We start from the raw sequence: 16,671 nt of genomic DNA on the forward strand, positions 1-16,671 counted from the left end.
AAAATTGGCGAGACATCCGGACGCTAACGATGATAAAACTCCTTTGGACTCAGTAACTGACAGTCCATCGGAAGGTAGAGTCGCAGAAATGTACCTGGCCTAAGCCAGTACTTCATAACACGCCACTGAAACCCGCTCAAAAATATATTATTTATGGACAAACCAGATGACGTACTTGAACATTGCTATTGTGTAGTGAAATGTAAAGGCCAGGTAACAGGGACCGACATGTGATATAATATGGTCCTAGCCGAGACCAAATGGATAGGAAAAGACGAGCTACTCTTCTCTATATCTTATCTGATATTGAACAGAAGACCAATATGTGTATGGCAGACTCTACCCGAGTATAAGACAATGGACACGACTCGGTTGTACTGGTATTTGAGATGTACAAATGTTCTCTCACCAAAGGATATTATGAATGATGTGCCAGTTGAAAGCCTAAAGGTAACTATCAATATGTCACATTGTTATGTGGCTCTAGATAACGTTCCAAAGAAGAGCAGGGTGGTGTTGCTCTATCCTGTGAGTACATTCCGGAACCAGTAAACGGTAGACAGAACTGGAGTCCCGAAAAATCAAGTGACTTAACTCGACAACGTCTAATTGCCGCAACAACCTTAGTATACCAGTTTGGAGAATCAAAACACATCGGTTTACTCAGGCCCAGTGCAACACCAAATTGTCTGAGCCCTGTGACAATCAAGAAACTTGCAAGTTGGCTACAGGGATGATCTTCCCAAAATAAACAACGGATAGCTGTAGACAAGAAAAGCGAAAGACACTTGGTCTAGATATATGGGACGCCCAGTCGAGAAAGTCTTAAATAATCCCACATAAATTAAAAAAAACATATACGTTTATCATTTCATAAGCTAAAAAGTAAGATTCGAGGACTCCAAGAAAAATATTGATAAAGCTAACTGTAACATTGGTATAACTGACAAATAATTCTATGCATTAATTATGAAAAAATTGATAATACAGAAATATTTAAACTTGTCAACTAATCCAAAGTTACATTCTTGATGATGAGAAATCCACTTGAAATAAAAATGTATCTCGGAACGGCTGGTATGGGTATTAACACTTTTATTGATAAGGAGAGAACATAATTTCGACTTTCCTAGGTCATCGTCAGGTTAAGAAAAAGAGAGTTTGAAAGTGACCATTGCCGGACACATGTCTTGAGGACGAGAGTATAAACTGGTACGTTCAATAACCAAAACTACCTACAAATAAACAGCCTAAGTATGGGAAATCCTGTGCCACCAGTTCTAACCAACATTGTTTTGACACAGATTGAATCTCAAGCAATCAATTCAGCTTTATACGCACCACTATAATGGTACAGAGATGCTCATGATACAGTTGCTGAATTCACATCTACAGAACACACAGTTTTTTTCAATCATGTTATCTCGATACACCCCAACATTATGTTCACCTGTGAACAGGAAAAAACTAACCAAATATCATTTCTTACCCTCAAAATCACAAGAACTGATATACAATTCAAAACAGAAATCCACAGAAAAATCACCCATACTGGATTTTACATTCCCTGAAACTCAGCACATGAAACAAAACAAAAACTCAACATATTAAAAAACCAAATAAACTCAACCACAAAACTATGTTCACCCGATAAAATTAACGATGAAATCAACAAAGTAAAACAACACTTCATCAATATCAACAAATTTCCTGAAAAAAACGTGGAAAAAATTATACGCACACACCTTGACCAACAACTAACAAACAACAATAAATCTCAAGATACAACAAACTGCAAAACTGTATACTGCTGCATACCTTATGTTTCCGACATCAGTGAAAAAATAGCATTTGGAGAAAACTTATAACAAGACATAATATTCTAGTAAACACCAAATTTATTCAAAAATCATGTACAAAGCTAAAGTCCATAATATGTAAAAACTACAATGACAAATACAACACCAACATAATTTATAAAATACAATGCAACAACTACCACGACTTCTGTTTTGGAGGAACAAACAGAAAAATGGAAAGTAGATTCAAAGAACACGAAACAACATCTTCATATGTTTTTGAATACTGCAAATCAAATAAACACAACATGACGATAAAAAACATCCAGATATTAAGTTGGGAAATAAATATAATCAAACGAAAAATCAAAAAAGACCTACTTATACAACAACTAAAACCAAAATTAAATCAATACAAAGGAACACCTTTATACCTATACTAATTAATAACCTAACATCCACCTGAAACGCCCCCTACAATCCGGTACCCGTTTATACTCTCGCCCCTAAGACATGTCTGTCAACGGTCACATTCAAACACTCTCTCTTTCTTAACCTGAAGATGACCTAGGAAGGTCAAAACGTTGTTTTCTGCTTCCCAATAAAAGTGTTAATAGCCATACCAGCCGTTCTGAGATACAATCCAAAAATACAATAATTAATAATTTCGTTAAAATTTGCCATTATTTTTCTTTTAAACATAATTTTTGTGTGGATGTGTTGTTTTTTTTATATTATTTCAAAATTACATACATCTCCAATTAAATTTAGATTTATTTCGAATTCAATATAAACAATTATCAAACAACCGGCTATATTATTAAAAAATTACTCAGTATGGTACTTGATAAAATAGAAAATTTAAGTTTTAATAATAAAAGACATACGTTTTGGACAATAAAAGAAATAACCAACCTATTTTACAATGTCTAAAAGCAAGTGAGTAGTATTCAAACATTTGCTTTTACAACATTATATAGCACAATAGCATTAAAATATTTAACCTTTGTTTTAAATTCATTAATAGAACAATATTGTTATCCTTTTATAGAACTGTAAAAAAGAAAATCTAGTTCCAAAAGCATAAACATATTAAGTTTCTGTATTAATAATAATTATATATATTTTTAATAAACAAGTTTTAAAACAAGCGATGGAAGTTCCAGTGGAAGTTAACTGTTGAACTATATAGCGAATTTATATTTTTACTGTTACGAAAATATATTTATTGAAAACTACACAAATCCAGGTACTTTTACTTTAACTTATAGATATATAGATGATTTAATTAGAATAAATAATTCTGAAATATATAATGTTATCAACACCATTTATCCAAGAGCATTAGAAACTGAAAATGCTTCAATATTTAATACAGATACACATTATTTAGATTTAGAAATTAAAATAATTAATAAGGATATCAATGTAAATGTTTTTGAAAACAGAAATTATTTTGACTTTCCAATTTATGGCTTACTCTCCTTAAATAGTAATAACCGTACTTATCTGTTATAAACATTATACCTTCGCAGTTATTCAGATATTGGAAAATTTTCAATAAATTACAATATTTTATTAATAATGTTGAAATACTGATACAAATATTAATAGCTAATCGATATAATAAACAAACTTTAAATAAAATTATTAATTTATTCTGTAAAAATTACAAAATGTACTAAATAAATACAAAGAAATAAAAATCGGAGAAATTTTACTAATAATTATTTTTAGTTAAAAATAAGGTCGTTTGAGAACTTTGTACTACTTTATGCGGATGTACACGTTGAGCCGCATATAAAAGCACAACAGTCACCGTAAACTTAGTGTACTGATATGGTTCAATGTGGTGTTAATTTGTACTTCTACCACATAAGAAGTGGGAAGTAAATATCAAGAGTATCAGTCGGATCCAAGTTAATCGAATGCGCAGCAGGACGAACCGTTACTTGTGTTTCGGAGTTAAACTTCAGGGTGGGTTGGCATGGTTGTTGTCATCTGGTCTAATGCCGTCCGATCATGATCGATTCGATTTGTGGTATTCGCGTAGTAGCTACAGCCAGCGATAATAGACGATGTATGTAAACACCTAGGATGAAACGTCCTGAAATGTTTACAACACTTCGGCAGCGGACGATATGTGTCATCATTGACGTCGTCTATCGTCGCTCAGAAAGTGTTAAATAAAGGTGACTGTACTTTTAATGGGACAAAACATTAAATGGCTGATGATAAAGTCAGCACCATATAAATTACCTCATGACGCGATAGCATCGAAACTACAAATGCATGGGGTAGAAATTACAGTCGAACATGAATTCTACCAGACACGCCATAGGGTATGTACTACTAATAGAAGAGTGTAATTGAATATTAAAATCCTGTGTCAAACTTTGTAAAGATCAAAGGCTTTATAATGATGATAAACTACCCTGGCACGCAACGCGTGTCAACGTTGTGGCCTCAAAGGCCACCTGTGAGAAAGTTGCGACACACCAAAGGGCCAAAAATGTTTGTTTTTTTGGACACAAGAGTGATATATGTACAGTACAATATTTCGTGTGTAGGGGGCGATCATGCGTCATCACTGTGTTTGAAGTGTATGACATCATATGCACACAAAGTTAAAGGCAATAAATCAAAGCAACAAAAAGGCCAATCTTCATCCAGACGATCCTCGGCACCAGCAGGAAAAAGGGCTGGGGCCTCTTTGCTGGTCCAGGATGGGGTGGAGCCTCTGAGGAAACCCGGGCCTCTTCACTGGTCTGGGAAGAAACCAAAACGTGTAAGGGGGCTCAAGCCCCTTTAATAAGTAATGGGGTGGTTGGGGTCTTTGAGGAGGCTTAAGTACCCATGAGAATAGAGCAAAATAGTTGGGCATTCTTACTGGTCCAGGAAGAGGCCTGAGCCCCTCTTTGGTTGGAAAGGAGAGCTCTACGTCAGTACTGCCTTCACTGTCCTTCTTTTTTGGGTGGTATTTTCTCCCAACAATACCTGCAACACTTTCCAAATCTCCTCAATTTGCTGGGTTCATTAGAGGAGGCTGAAGACTCTCAATCTCTCAGCCTTAAGTCTGGGGGGGAAACTAAAGTCATGTTGTGGTTATTCCAATTGGATAACCACCCAGATGATTCCATGACTGAGCTGAGCAGTCTTAAGAGTCCACGGCCCTTTGCTGCCTAACGTAATACCGAAGCAACAGCAGAAGTAAGTTGATCCCTCCAAAGAAGGCCTGGCATGGCCAAGTGTGTTAAGGCATTCGACTCGTAATCCAAGAGTCGCGGGTTCGAATCCCGGTCGCACCAAACATGCTCGCCCTTTTAGCCGTGGGGCCGTTATAATGTTACAATCAATCCCACTATTCGTTGGTAAAAGAGTAGCCCAAGAGTTGGTGGTGGGTGGTGATGACTAGCTGCCTTCCCTCTAGTCTTACACTGCTAAATTAGGGACGACTAGCGCAGATAGCCCTCGAGTAGCTTTGAGCGAAATTTAAAACAAATCCTCCAAAGATATTAATGGGTCTATCCTGCCTTACACTAAACATCCAGGGACCGTGGCAAACAGTTCTATGCGTTCTCTCATCTGAACTAACTTTAGGTTGATGTAATATTTCTTCAGGAGTCTAATTTCGCCTCTAGGAGGGATCATTTCTCCTTCAACAATCGTTTTCCTATCAAAGCTTTCTGGTCTTTTTAGTTCAACACATATATGAGAGGTGGACATTCTTCTGAAGCCCAACTTCTTAGAAAGTATTCTTCCATCACATAATGATGCTGAAAAATGGGTTGTGTACGTTGATGTCATCACTAAAGGTTGTAAGATATATCTATGCATCTGTCCAGGGGAGGGAATTGAAGTTATACTATTCTTCCTTGGATAGGTTCTTGATAACACAGCCTAATATTGTCCTTGGTGGGAACTTCAACTGTGTGTTGGATCCCCCACCTCGATAATTTTAGAGGAAATCCCCTTTCTGGTGATCAGAATGCACAGCCTCTGAGGTCAGTGTTGTCATACTTAGACTTCCACCATGTTTGGTGTACATTTTATATAACTGGTTTTGTCGCCATTTGGATTGGGTAGGGCGTATCTTGTTGCTTTGATCATTTCTATGTGACAGCTAATTTGTTCGCAGTACTTGCCGAAGGCTGCAGTCTCGAAGTTCGGTGATGTTTCATTCTATGTGTCTGACTATCAAGCACTCTTAACCTCATTTCAAGATTTTACCCCTGTTTTTTGAGGTCTAGGAGTGTGGAGACTCAATGTTTCCCTACTTGCTCAGAACGAGGTGGGAGAGCAATTGATTGCTTTTGTCCAGAATCTCTGCTCCGTTGACACCATCAATGATACCTGGTAGGTGGGTTTTAAGAAAGCTTGGGCCTCCTTGCTGAGGAGGTAGGCAGGCATAAGGCATTCCCGAACTGGGCAGTCACGCCCTGCAAAGTAAGCAAGATACCTTGACAGCCTTGCTTCAAGGTAGACCTGAGGGATCAATGGACATTTTTGGACATTGGAAGGCTCAGGAAGGATAAAGATTTGGAATATTTCACGTTGTTTTGAGCAGTGAGCATTTCCAGCTTGATGGAATCATTGGATCCCAGAAATGTTACTACAGTTCCACTGTGCAAGGTATGGGAGATGTCCAAAACCAAGCATATCTCCAGTCTGCTGAGTGAAGATGATCAGTTTTCCTCAGAAATTACTGACATCTTCAACATATGCCTTAACTATTATTGCCCATTATACTCAGGCCTTACACAGTTCTTGCCAACTCTTGATCCCTTACAATTTGCAAGTTTTGTGAAATCCATTACATTGGGTGAATGTTGGGTGGCTAGCTGGTCCATGTCACTTGGTAAATGTTTGGGACCAGATGGTTTACCAGTGGAATTCTATCACCATGTATGGCATATTGCTGGACCTCTTTTTGTTTAACTTTTTAAATACTGTCTGACCCATGGGTCCATTCCTCCAGGTTCAATGGACAGGTTTCTTACACTAATCTGTAAGGATCCCACCCAGTTCGAAGACCTTTCTTTGTGGCATCCTATATTACTCCTTAATGTGAATGCAAAGACTGTATCTAAAGTCCTCTGTATCTGTTTGGGTGCTGTCATGCCCAGTTTTGTCCTTGGCTCTTAAACGTGTGGCGTACAGGGTAAAAATATCTAACAAAATTTGTTGCTTTTACATGACCTGTTCCATTACATCATGGACAGGAACATCCCTACAATTTTTGTGTTGCTTGATCAGACTAAAGTCTTTAATCTGGTCCACCACACATTTTTTTGTGGTAAGTTTGGAGAGATAAGATTTTCCTTTGGTTTTTGTGCATTATGTACGAACCTGTTATATGTTTTCTAGAAGCAGGATCTTAATAAATCTATACTTGATGGCTCCCTTTAACATCTGTCATGGTGTTCGTCAAGGATGTCCATTGTCACTATCTTTGTGTATGTTGGCAATAGAGTGCTTATTTTTGTATCTGTTCTTGGTTTTGGTACGTGGCATTTCGTTGCTTGGAGGGGTGTCAACCAAGTATGTCAGTTTCTCAGATGATGTGAAGATTTCTCTTGTAAATCAAACATCTTTTGGGTTCAGCACTGGTGATAGTCAACAAGCACTCTCAAGCCAGTGTAGCCTGGCTCAACTACACCAAGTCTAAAGCTCGGCTTGGGTAAATTGGCTTCATCTGCGGACACTCAATTTAATTTGGTATGGACTTCCTCTCTCGGTTAAATGTTCTGGGATTCGCTTCTTTGTAGAGCCTGAAGCTCCTGATGGGAGGTGGTGTAACATGTCAGCTCGGCAATTCAAGATTATCGCCACTGCTAACTTGTTTGGCAATCCACAAATGGTGAATAGGAGGATATTCACCTTGATATGGTATCATGAGGCAGTTCTTCCTTTGAACAACCTCAGTGCACGGACTGTCGAGCAGCAGGTCTACACCTTCCTGTTGACTGGTAAGAGTGAGGATGTGTCTTGATTGTTTTTAAGTTTACCTCTTAAGGGAGTACTGGCCATCTCATGTATCTGAATTAAGTGTCTTTCTCTTTTCTGGTCTACAACTATCTGCTGTTTGTCTAAGGAATGTCATTTCTAAAGCTAACTTGCACGTTTTTTTATTGTCACAGGACTCAGGCAGTTTGGTGTTGCACTGGGCCTGAGTAAACTAATGTGTACTGATCCTTCCAACTGGTATACTAAGGTTACTGTAGCAATTAGACATTAGTGAATCAAGTCGCGTGGTTTTTCGACAGATTCCGGTTCTGTCTACTGTTTACTGGCCCCCCGAATGTACTCGCGGGATAGAGCAACACTACCCTGCTCTTTCTTGGAACGTCATCTGAGACCGGGTGACGATGCGCCATGTTGATAGTTACCTTCAGGCTTTCAACTGGCGCATCGTTTATAATATACAACCTGTGAGAGAACATTTGTACCTCTCGAACACCAATACAACTAAGTCGTATCCATTGTGTTATACTCGAGTAGACTCTACCATACACATGGTGATCCTCTCTCCAATATGAAGAATGGTAGCTCGTTTTTTCCGTGTCTCTTCGGTCTAGGCTAGGACCATGTTATATCAGTCACCTGGTCTTTACATTTCACTAAACAGTAACGGTGTTAAAGCACGTCATCTGGCTTGTTCGTAACCAATATGTTTTTGAGCGGGCTCCAATGATGTACTATAAAATACTGACTAAGGCCAGGTTCAAGCTTAAACTCTATCTTTAGGCGGACTATCAGCTACCGAGGCCGAGGGACTTTATCATCGTTGGCGTCCGAATTTCTCGCAATTTTTTATGCTTGGCACTAACGGGATCGAGTTAATTTTGTAGACTGTGTTTATATATTTTTTTTTTTTTGCAATTATATTTCACTTTTTCATTTTTATATTTCTTCATTTTCTACTTATTTTTACTGTATTTTCTCTTCGGTTATTATGTTTTTGTACATTTTTGCATACATTTGGATAAGTAGATAATTTGTACAATTGTCCTAAAAACGTAATGTTAATATGGTAAAGTGTTATATTGTGTTGTTATTTTATATAAACTCCAAATAACCATGTCAGATCTAGCTTTCAAATGTGGAGGTGTATATACTTTTGTATTTTTTGTGTGTTTGTTTCAATCTGATTTTTTCCAACTTTAAAAATACAATCCACACTGTTGTACATTTTTCTATATACTTATTGTACTTTATTTTTAATGATCTTTTTCTCAATACATTCAAACTTGCTAACAAGAAGAGGTAAATTTCATCTTACTTACACCCAAATAGTTGTACCCAATTTCTTTATATTTTTTATATTTTAATTTTTATTTTTTTGTTATTTTAACTTGAGAATAATAACCTTCCCACGACTGTCTGCAGGCAATGAAGAATGATATAGAGGTGGGACGTTGTGAGCGTGAGCACCCACATCTCACTCTCCTAAATTCTAGTTTAGTCTAATTCTTATGTGAGAGTAGCAAATTGGAGGTTAAGACTAATAAGTGGTGTATCCCCACCGCAGTCTGGGTATTACTTTCTCAGTTACCTCCATAACCTAGGATATATTTTATAATCGCACGTTGCATCTTGTTCTCTAGAATCCTTTTTAAAAATGCAGCTTATTTTGTTTAAAATTTTAATGTGTTTTGTTTTGGCTTTTAAAAAATCATGGTTATAAAATACATATATTTCTTCTGGAAATGAAAAGCTACGTTATATTAATCAAATTATTTCATGATTTAAAACTATTGTTGGAGCTCGGGACTTTACGAAGCCCAAACCGTCGTAATTTAAAGAAACGAATGCGTGTATTAGAAATAAAACTAAAACAACTTTTTAAAGAACACTGGTTAGCATAAAGCAAGATGTGATTGTGTATGATGGAGATGTGCTGTTAGATTCTACAATTTTATGTTTTAAGTTTTTATCACTTTCTGAAATAAAAGTGTACATTTGTTTCTTAATAAGGAATAGAATGTTATTTAAAAGCATGAGCCAAGTTGGAAACATCGTATAAAAACAATACGCATAAATATATATAGTTACTGTACCTTTATCGAGATATGGAGATATTAAACTTGCACTGTTGGCTCTAAAAATTGTTTAAGAAAAAATATTAAATGAAATTCATTTCAACAAGAAAAAAAATAAGTTTTTTTTCACACTGAAGCCACGAGTAAAAGTTTATAAGATGAAATAGGACTTTTCTTTATCCACAGTTCAAATCCAGTAGAACCAGCAGCATTTTTCTTTGCGATACAATGGTCCAAAATCTTAAGGCTACCAAGTGAAAGCTATATATATATATATCTTGTTTTTTCGATCGACTATTCAAAATCCGTGGAGTCAGTGGTCTTTTTCATAATATAACGTAATTCACGATTCAAAAGCCGTAGAATCGGTGATAATGCTTACGATAAATTATGATACAGAATTTCAAAGCAGAAAACCAGTAATATTATTGTTTTCTCGACATATTGCGATCCACAACTTACGACATGGTGAATCTCTAATATATATCTATTGCATTCCGAAGTTACGTAAATGCGTCATTAAAGGAAAGCAATATATGCATGTATTGGAATAAGTACGAAACAAAATTAGTGAACAACACTACGATAGCAACTGCTGTTCATGCACCAGAAGCATTAACCACGAGTGTCTCTGTCCTCTCTCAAGCTTATCACCAGCCTGATGATTTCTGGTACTTGACGAAAGAACTCGGCACTAGACATAATAGATGTAATATAGGTGTCACATTATTATATAACAATTGGGTTATCATAAAGCATACCAATATAACTTTATTACCACACCAATAAAATTTTAATACATGTGACTTAACAATTATTATTCTCATATAGACGTACATTCTAACTTCACTGCAGATTTGATAACCCAGTATTTCTCTTATTACGTTTTGTACTATGTGTGATGATAAAAAGGTACCAAAAACGCTTACAGTCAACTGTCAGCAAACTTTTTATCGACAGAAGATTCTAAACATAAACAAATCAATAGACTAATAACTTATTGTACTCCGTTAGTTGAGACTTTTTTTATATATTCTCTCTCTCTTTTGCAGATTACAGGCACTATACGCAACTCAGTATGCTTTGAATTTTTATGAACACGCTTCGTCGGTAGACGAAATACTCTTTATTTTTATTTCCAGATTTTTATCCTTTGCATGAAAAGGATTTCTTGGTTTCCATCCATCAAAGACTTCTCAGTTTTCTAAGCGCTAGTCATTCTCAGAGAGTTATCGTAAATCACCAGCAATGGAATATTTCTAGTTCTTTATGTGTGTTTTGAAACTCGGTTAATCTCTTGAGGACGTTTTTACTTATGTTTTATGGAAGTAAATGTGTAAGATAACAAATTCATGACAAGAATGGATGGAGATATTATAAATGTAAATAATAATAATATATGCATACATAGTTGTTTTCAGTATAAATACAAGTGATATTTTAGCGAAGTATCACATTGCTGACAAATGCTTTTAAAGACTAAATTGAGAACATTTATGATAAATGGGATAATGCTTTTATCTTTCAAAGCTGACCAAACCGTCTAATCAGAAGGCTTGTAGTCATAATAAAAGCCTATATGGTAATTATCTATAAAATTGTCTATGTAGCATTATCCAGTGGTAGAGAATACAGAAGATACACATTAAGTTATGATACAGTGCAGCCGAGAGCAACACTGATGTAATTAATATAACATAAAAATAAGAGTTAGTTCTAAGCTTTAAACAACAAGTTTAAGATAGAATAGAATTTACTAATTTTTACTAGATAAGAAATTTGCTAAGTGACTTCAACTTTTTTAGATGAATTATTTTTTAAATTAATATATATTTCATAAATATTATGTTAATAAATTCTATGATTTAATCTAAACTAATACAGATAATGTTAAGAAGTAAAAGGTAAGTACATCCTGGATTGTGAGACTGAGACAAGTAAGTTTGAAAATAGTATAGAAAGAGGAAGAACACCTAAACTCAACAATACTGATGTTAAGTATATTTGTTTATGCAGCCTTAGTGGCTGAAGAAAGACTGCCACTGATCTCGATCATGAGATAAACAACCATGTACCAAATGACAGAAGAGTGTCCAGATCTACAATATCAAGAAGACTCGACGAGAATAGAATAGTTGGTTGTGTAGAAGTTAAAAAAAGCTTTAATTCGATATATTGATGCTTTACAGAAGTTATTGGAGCAATTGTTTATGAAATAAAAAGATGTGCTGCAGGTTGGTATGATTCAACTTTGTGTCTGAATAGCCTTCTTTGTGTATCAGTTGCGTCAGTTAGGAATTGAAATTTTTTTGAATTTTCTATTTGCTACTCAGTTTGGTTCAGTGTTATTAAATTTCGTCTTTTGCTCTTTATGACACCTGGTGTTGCTCTGTTTCGGTTTTACTCCATTATCTCTATTGACAAACACCCAATCTCACAGAAGCTTCATGTAGCTTGTTCAAGACTTTACAAGTACCAGCACAGCAAGTCTTTTTTTTTTTTTGGCTGCCTCTCACCAAAGTCTGTATTTATCATTTATGTTCAGTTCCTTCCATACTGGTATTAGCTGGTACAATAAATCGGTGTTTTTTGTGTTTTGAGAAAGTTTCGATTCCATAATTATTAACAGGAAGATGAAGAGCAACCAAAGGGAAGCGTCCATGTACACACTTATGCACCAATACCTTACTGAAAGAAAGAAAAGAGCAGATTGCACGAAAATAACAAGTTAGATAAGGTGAACTACTGCTGGTAAGAGATACTGCAGTCTTATTAGCTTTAAAAACTTGACGAAAAACGGTTATTTTCAAACATTTCGAATGAAAAATATATTTTACTGTCTATTGCTTTATTGCACGTTAAAATATATCTACAATTTCAGCTCGCTTTTCTACCTTGTGTGCTCAGCTCAAATTTAATTGGTTATTTTATCATGATCTGCCATCTCTGATGTAAAACTGTCTACGTAAAATAATATTTAGTTTAATTCTCAGTAAAATATTCACGATATAAATAAAGTGATGATCATTTCTTGCGGGTGTTTATTAACTTCTGTTAATTTAGTTTCACATAAAACTACTTTCTGCGCAATCCGTCCATAATTTTATAATGATAGACTAGTGTAAAGAGGAATGTGTTAGACAATGAGTTTCGATCCCAGGGCCCGTAGGCTGCTCATGAAGACAAGTTTATTATAGCAGGCAGAATAGAAATAGTATTGCTTCATACTAATAATGATAACGATCATTGTGTATGCAATACAATTTTGAATATCATACTGTATGATAAGGCAATGGGAATTTGAATTGTAACATCTGTTCACATACGTTTATTAAACTATACATATATTGCTACGCTAAGAGTTTGAGTTACTAAAGTATTCAACTAAAAGTTCGCTAATACGCTGACACAATCCTTCAAAATTATCAAGTACGTATGCCAAAACTCTCCATTTTTATTCTCATTCAAAATATACCGAACAACGAACGTGTTCACACATTGAATTTCACATGATTTAGTAAAAATGACACGTTAGTGCTACGTGTCAGAAATATCCTGATAGGCGCAGCATGAGCAGGTGGTTAGGGCGCTCGACTCGCAATCTGAGGGTCGCGAGCTCGAATCCTCATCACACCAAACATACTCGCCCTTTTAGCCGTAGGAGCGTTATAATGGTTCGATCAATTCTACCATTCATTGGGATCCAAATAGTCTTATACTGTAGTCTTACACTGCTGAATTAGGAACGGCTAGCTCAGATAGCCCTCGTGTAACTTTGCGTGAAATTGAAAAACAAATATCCTGATATGCCAAAACATTACATATGAAAAATAATATTAAAGAAGTAAACTATTTATTGTAGTCCTAAGCTTCGTAGTATTTTGTTTCTCAGGCTGGAGCTTAGAATAATGAGAATGTTACATGACAGTATGTTGTAACCTCCGCAGAACCAGATCGATATTGTGTAACACGTATGATCCACCATATTATGGACAATATCTTGCATGTAGGAAAGAAAATATATACAAACAAATCAGTACAACTATATTGAATAATGGTGCACCATTAATAAGGGTAAAGAAAAGGTCGGACACCATGTTTCTTCATATGTTGTTAATTTTACTGCTTTTTTTTTTATAAGTTATTATTCTAGACAATCAATTCTTGAACGGCGATGTAATAAGAGAGGAACTGTAATTAGTTGGAGAAAATAATGATAGTAATGAGAAATAAGCTAAACTGAGGTAAACAGGTTATTCTCTAAATATAATATAATATAAATATAATATAATATAAATAGAATACCAACAACAGTCGACATATAGAATTAAAGACAACGATATATTGTAGGAACCTCCTTTAAAAATCTTACGTCCTAGAGAGACGGAATAATCCAGTCATCAATAATTAATGTCTGGGCACTTACTGTAATGACCGTAAGTGTGATTCCGTTTAAGTTGTTATATTTGATGTCTTATGTTTAGAAATCAAAAGTAGCTAAACATTATATACGAATAGGGCTAAAGAGTGTGATAATAACCACGCTAACTGCAGATGTTTGTTTTTCACATTAATTTGCTCATTGCGCATTCAAAATCAGAGATGCTGAAAAATAGCATTTCAGATTTTTCTGTCTTCTGTAAGTCACTATTTAATAGTCTGCGGTTAAAGCGAATTGTATCACAATCCTTTAAGCCTATTATTCTTATTGCTTAGATAGCTTTCAGTGTTCTGAAATATGTATATATACGTTCTTTTTTCAAGATAAGCAATCCATATCCAGATGTTTTATATGCAAGCATTTGTAACAAAGTAAGGTAGCATTAAAACAAAAACTTAATCTATATTTCCAGAATGTTTCTTCTGATTTCATACTCAAAGTTTTAGGAACTGGCTAATAACGTACAGAAATAGTAAGCACATTTTAAAATTGATTAATTATCACAGTTAAACACAAATATCCATGAAAACTGTAACTCAATTTAAGGATCGAGGCAAAACACTTTATGCCCTCAAATACTTGCTTGTGTAACAAAATTCTAGTATTAACAAAAAGTTGTATCACTTGTAGGAACTGCTAAAACTGCAGTTGTTTTTAGAGAGATAAGTACTGCGGTAATTACACCTAAATAGCTAAATTTATCACAATATAAAAATTAGAGTAGTCAAATAATTTTAATTTAATTTGCGACTCTTCACGATTATGTAGGTCGCTGGCTTAAACCTCACCAGGGTTCAGTACTTTTTCCCTAAGAAAAAACAAACAACTCCTACTTTCCCAGAATGGCTTGATAATACTAGTACATTAAAAGTTTGTTCTAGTGGAAACGTGTTAATACTTTACCAAAATACATATGACATATAACGCATCCTACATTTACTGTATTGAAGTATATGTATATTAAGCTTATTGTGCAACTTTTGTAATTTGTGTGACCTATTTATAATACAGTGAAACCTAGGTAGTGTTACACACAGAAACATTAAGTAATATATATACTGTAAGTTATGTACATAATTTATGCGTTAATATTTGCACATGATCTTTCATATGGCAATACAATTTATTTGTAATGTGGTGAAAACAAAGCATATATAATACAGGACAACCTATCTGTAGAGTAGTATATCTTTTCTAAAATGACCTACATCTATTTGTGAAAGTATTGCCTTTAATGCAACCTGCTTGTTAGATTAGTGCCTTCAGTGTTATTCTAATTGCAACACGTTTATGATACACTTTGCAGGCTTTCGTTATCGTTTGAAACAAAAGATTAGTGGATAAATTTTCGCCATGCTTGAACATAGAGGTGACTAATTTTAAATTGATAGACTAGAGAGAAGGTTGCTAATGAACAGCACCCACCACCATCTTTTGGGCAACTCGTGTCTGGCTGAATAGAAGAAATTGACTGACATTCTTGAGGCACTTACAGATTCAAAATGCAGAACATCTTTACGCTGAATCCTCGGATTCAGAATCGTATAAACTGAGTAGACTAGTCATGTACTAAAATATTGATTCTTTAATATAAAGTTTCAGTAAAAAGGAAATGATTTTTTTTATCGATATTGTATTTTAAAAAGTATCAAACACTGTTTCTTCCATTCCTATAGTGATTTAGGCTTACTGTCCAAATTAAGAGTTTATTTAATTCAAATTATGTTATGCCATATATTTTTTGTTTTATAACATCTGATGGTATATTTAAGATCTCAGGATCATATTATTTTGCAGTAATACATAAGAGTTGATCAAATAGTGACTATATAATGAATTTCTCTATCATTTTGCTTATATCGTTCTTTATCAGCTTGACATTTTCTTACAGAACCACCATCTGAGGTTATAATACTGGACAACAAGAACGAGAGGTTATCAGGTATTATAGGTCCTTACAACGAGGGTCAGTCGTTAACGTTAATCTGCCAGTCAATAGGAGGTAAGAGGAACTGTTTCGTTATAGTGAACCTAGCACCAATAACAGGGAGATCAGGAAAGAATTTCAAACATGTCTTCAAAAACTACTTTAAACTATTTCAGTGTGTTATTTGAAAAAGATTCAATAATCATGTGATCAAAATCAATAACACTCATACAAATAAAAAGTATTCCCAGCTTGCTATGAAGTCACTTTACCTAGATTCTTTATACCTTCGTCAGTATTTTATACTTACCGTTGTAAATTCATAGACTTACCATTGTACTAGCGGGGGGCATAACTTTGGTAACATCTGAAACAAACTCATGCTTCATTTTTGTTATAAGGTTCTAGAAATAACTCATAATTTGAAACCATTTCGTTTGAAATTCCTTGTACCATGTTGAA

The 16,671-nt window shown here is 34.9% G+C and overlaps 1 protein-coding gene across 2 annotated transcripts in view; it reads left to right on the forward strand.

The window, feature by feature from the left end:
- Positions 1 to 16,671, forward strand: part of LOC143255369 (protein turtle homolog B-like) — a 290,442-nt gene that overhangs the window by 161,427 nt on the left and 112,344 nt on the right. For both annotated transcript variants that reach the window (XM_076510909.1, XM_076510910.1), the window contains exon 3: positions 16,174 to 16,284. In XM_076510909.1, the coding sequence (XP_076367024.1) occupies positions 16,174 to 16,284 (111 nt within the window). The remainder of the gene's footprint in view (positions 1 to 16,173; positions 16,285 to 16,671) is intronic.

Source organism: Tachypleus tridentatus, chromosome 7, assembly GCF_004210375.1.
Source record: "Tachypleus tridentatus isolate NWPU-2018 chromosome 7, ASM421037v1, whole genome shotgun sequence".
Classification (NCBI taxonomy): domain Eukaryota; kingdom Metazoa; phylum Arthropoda; class Merostomata; order Xiphosura; family Limulidae; genus Tachypleus; species Tachypleus tridentatus.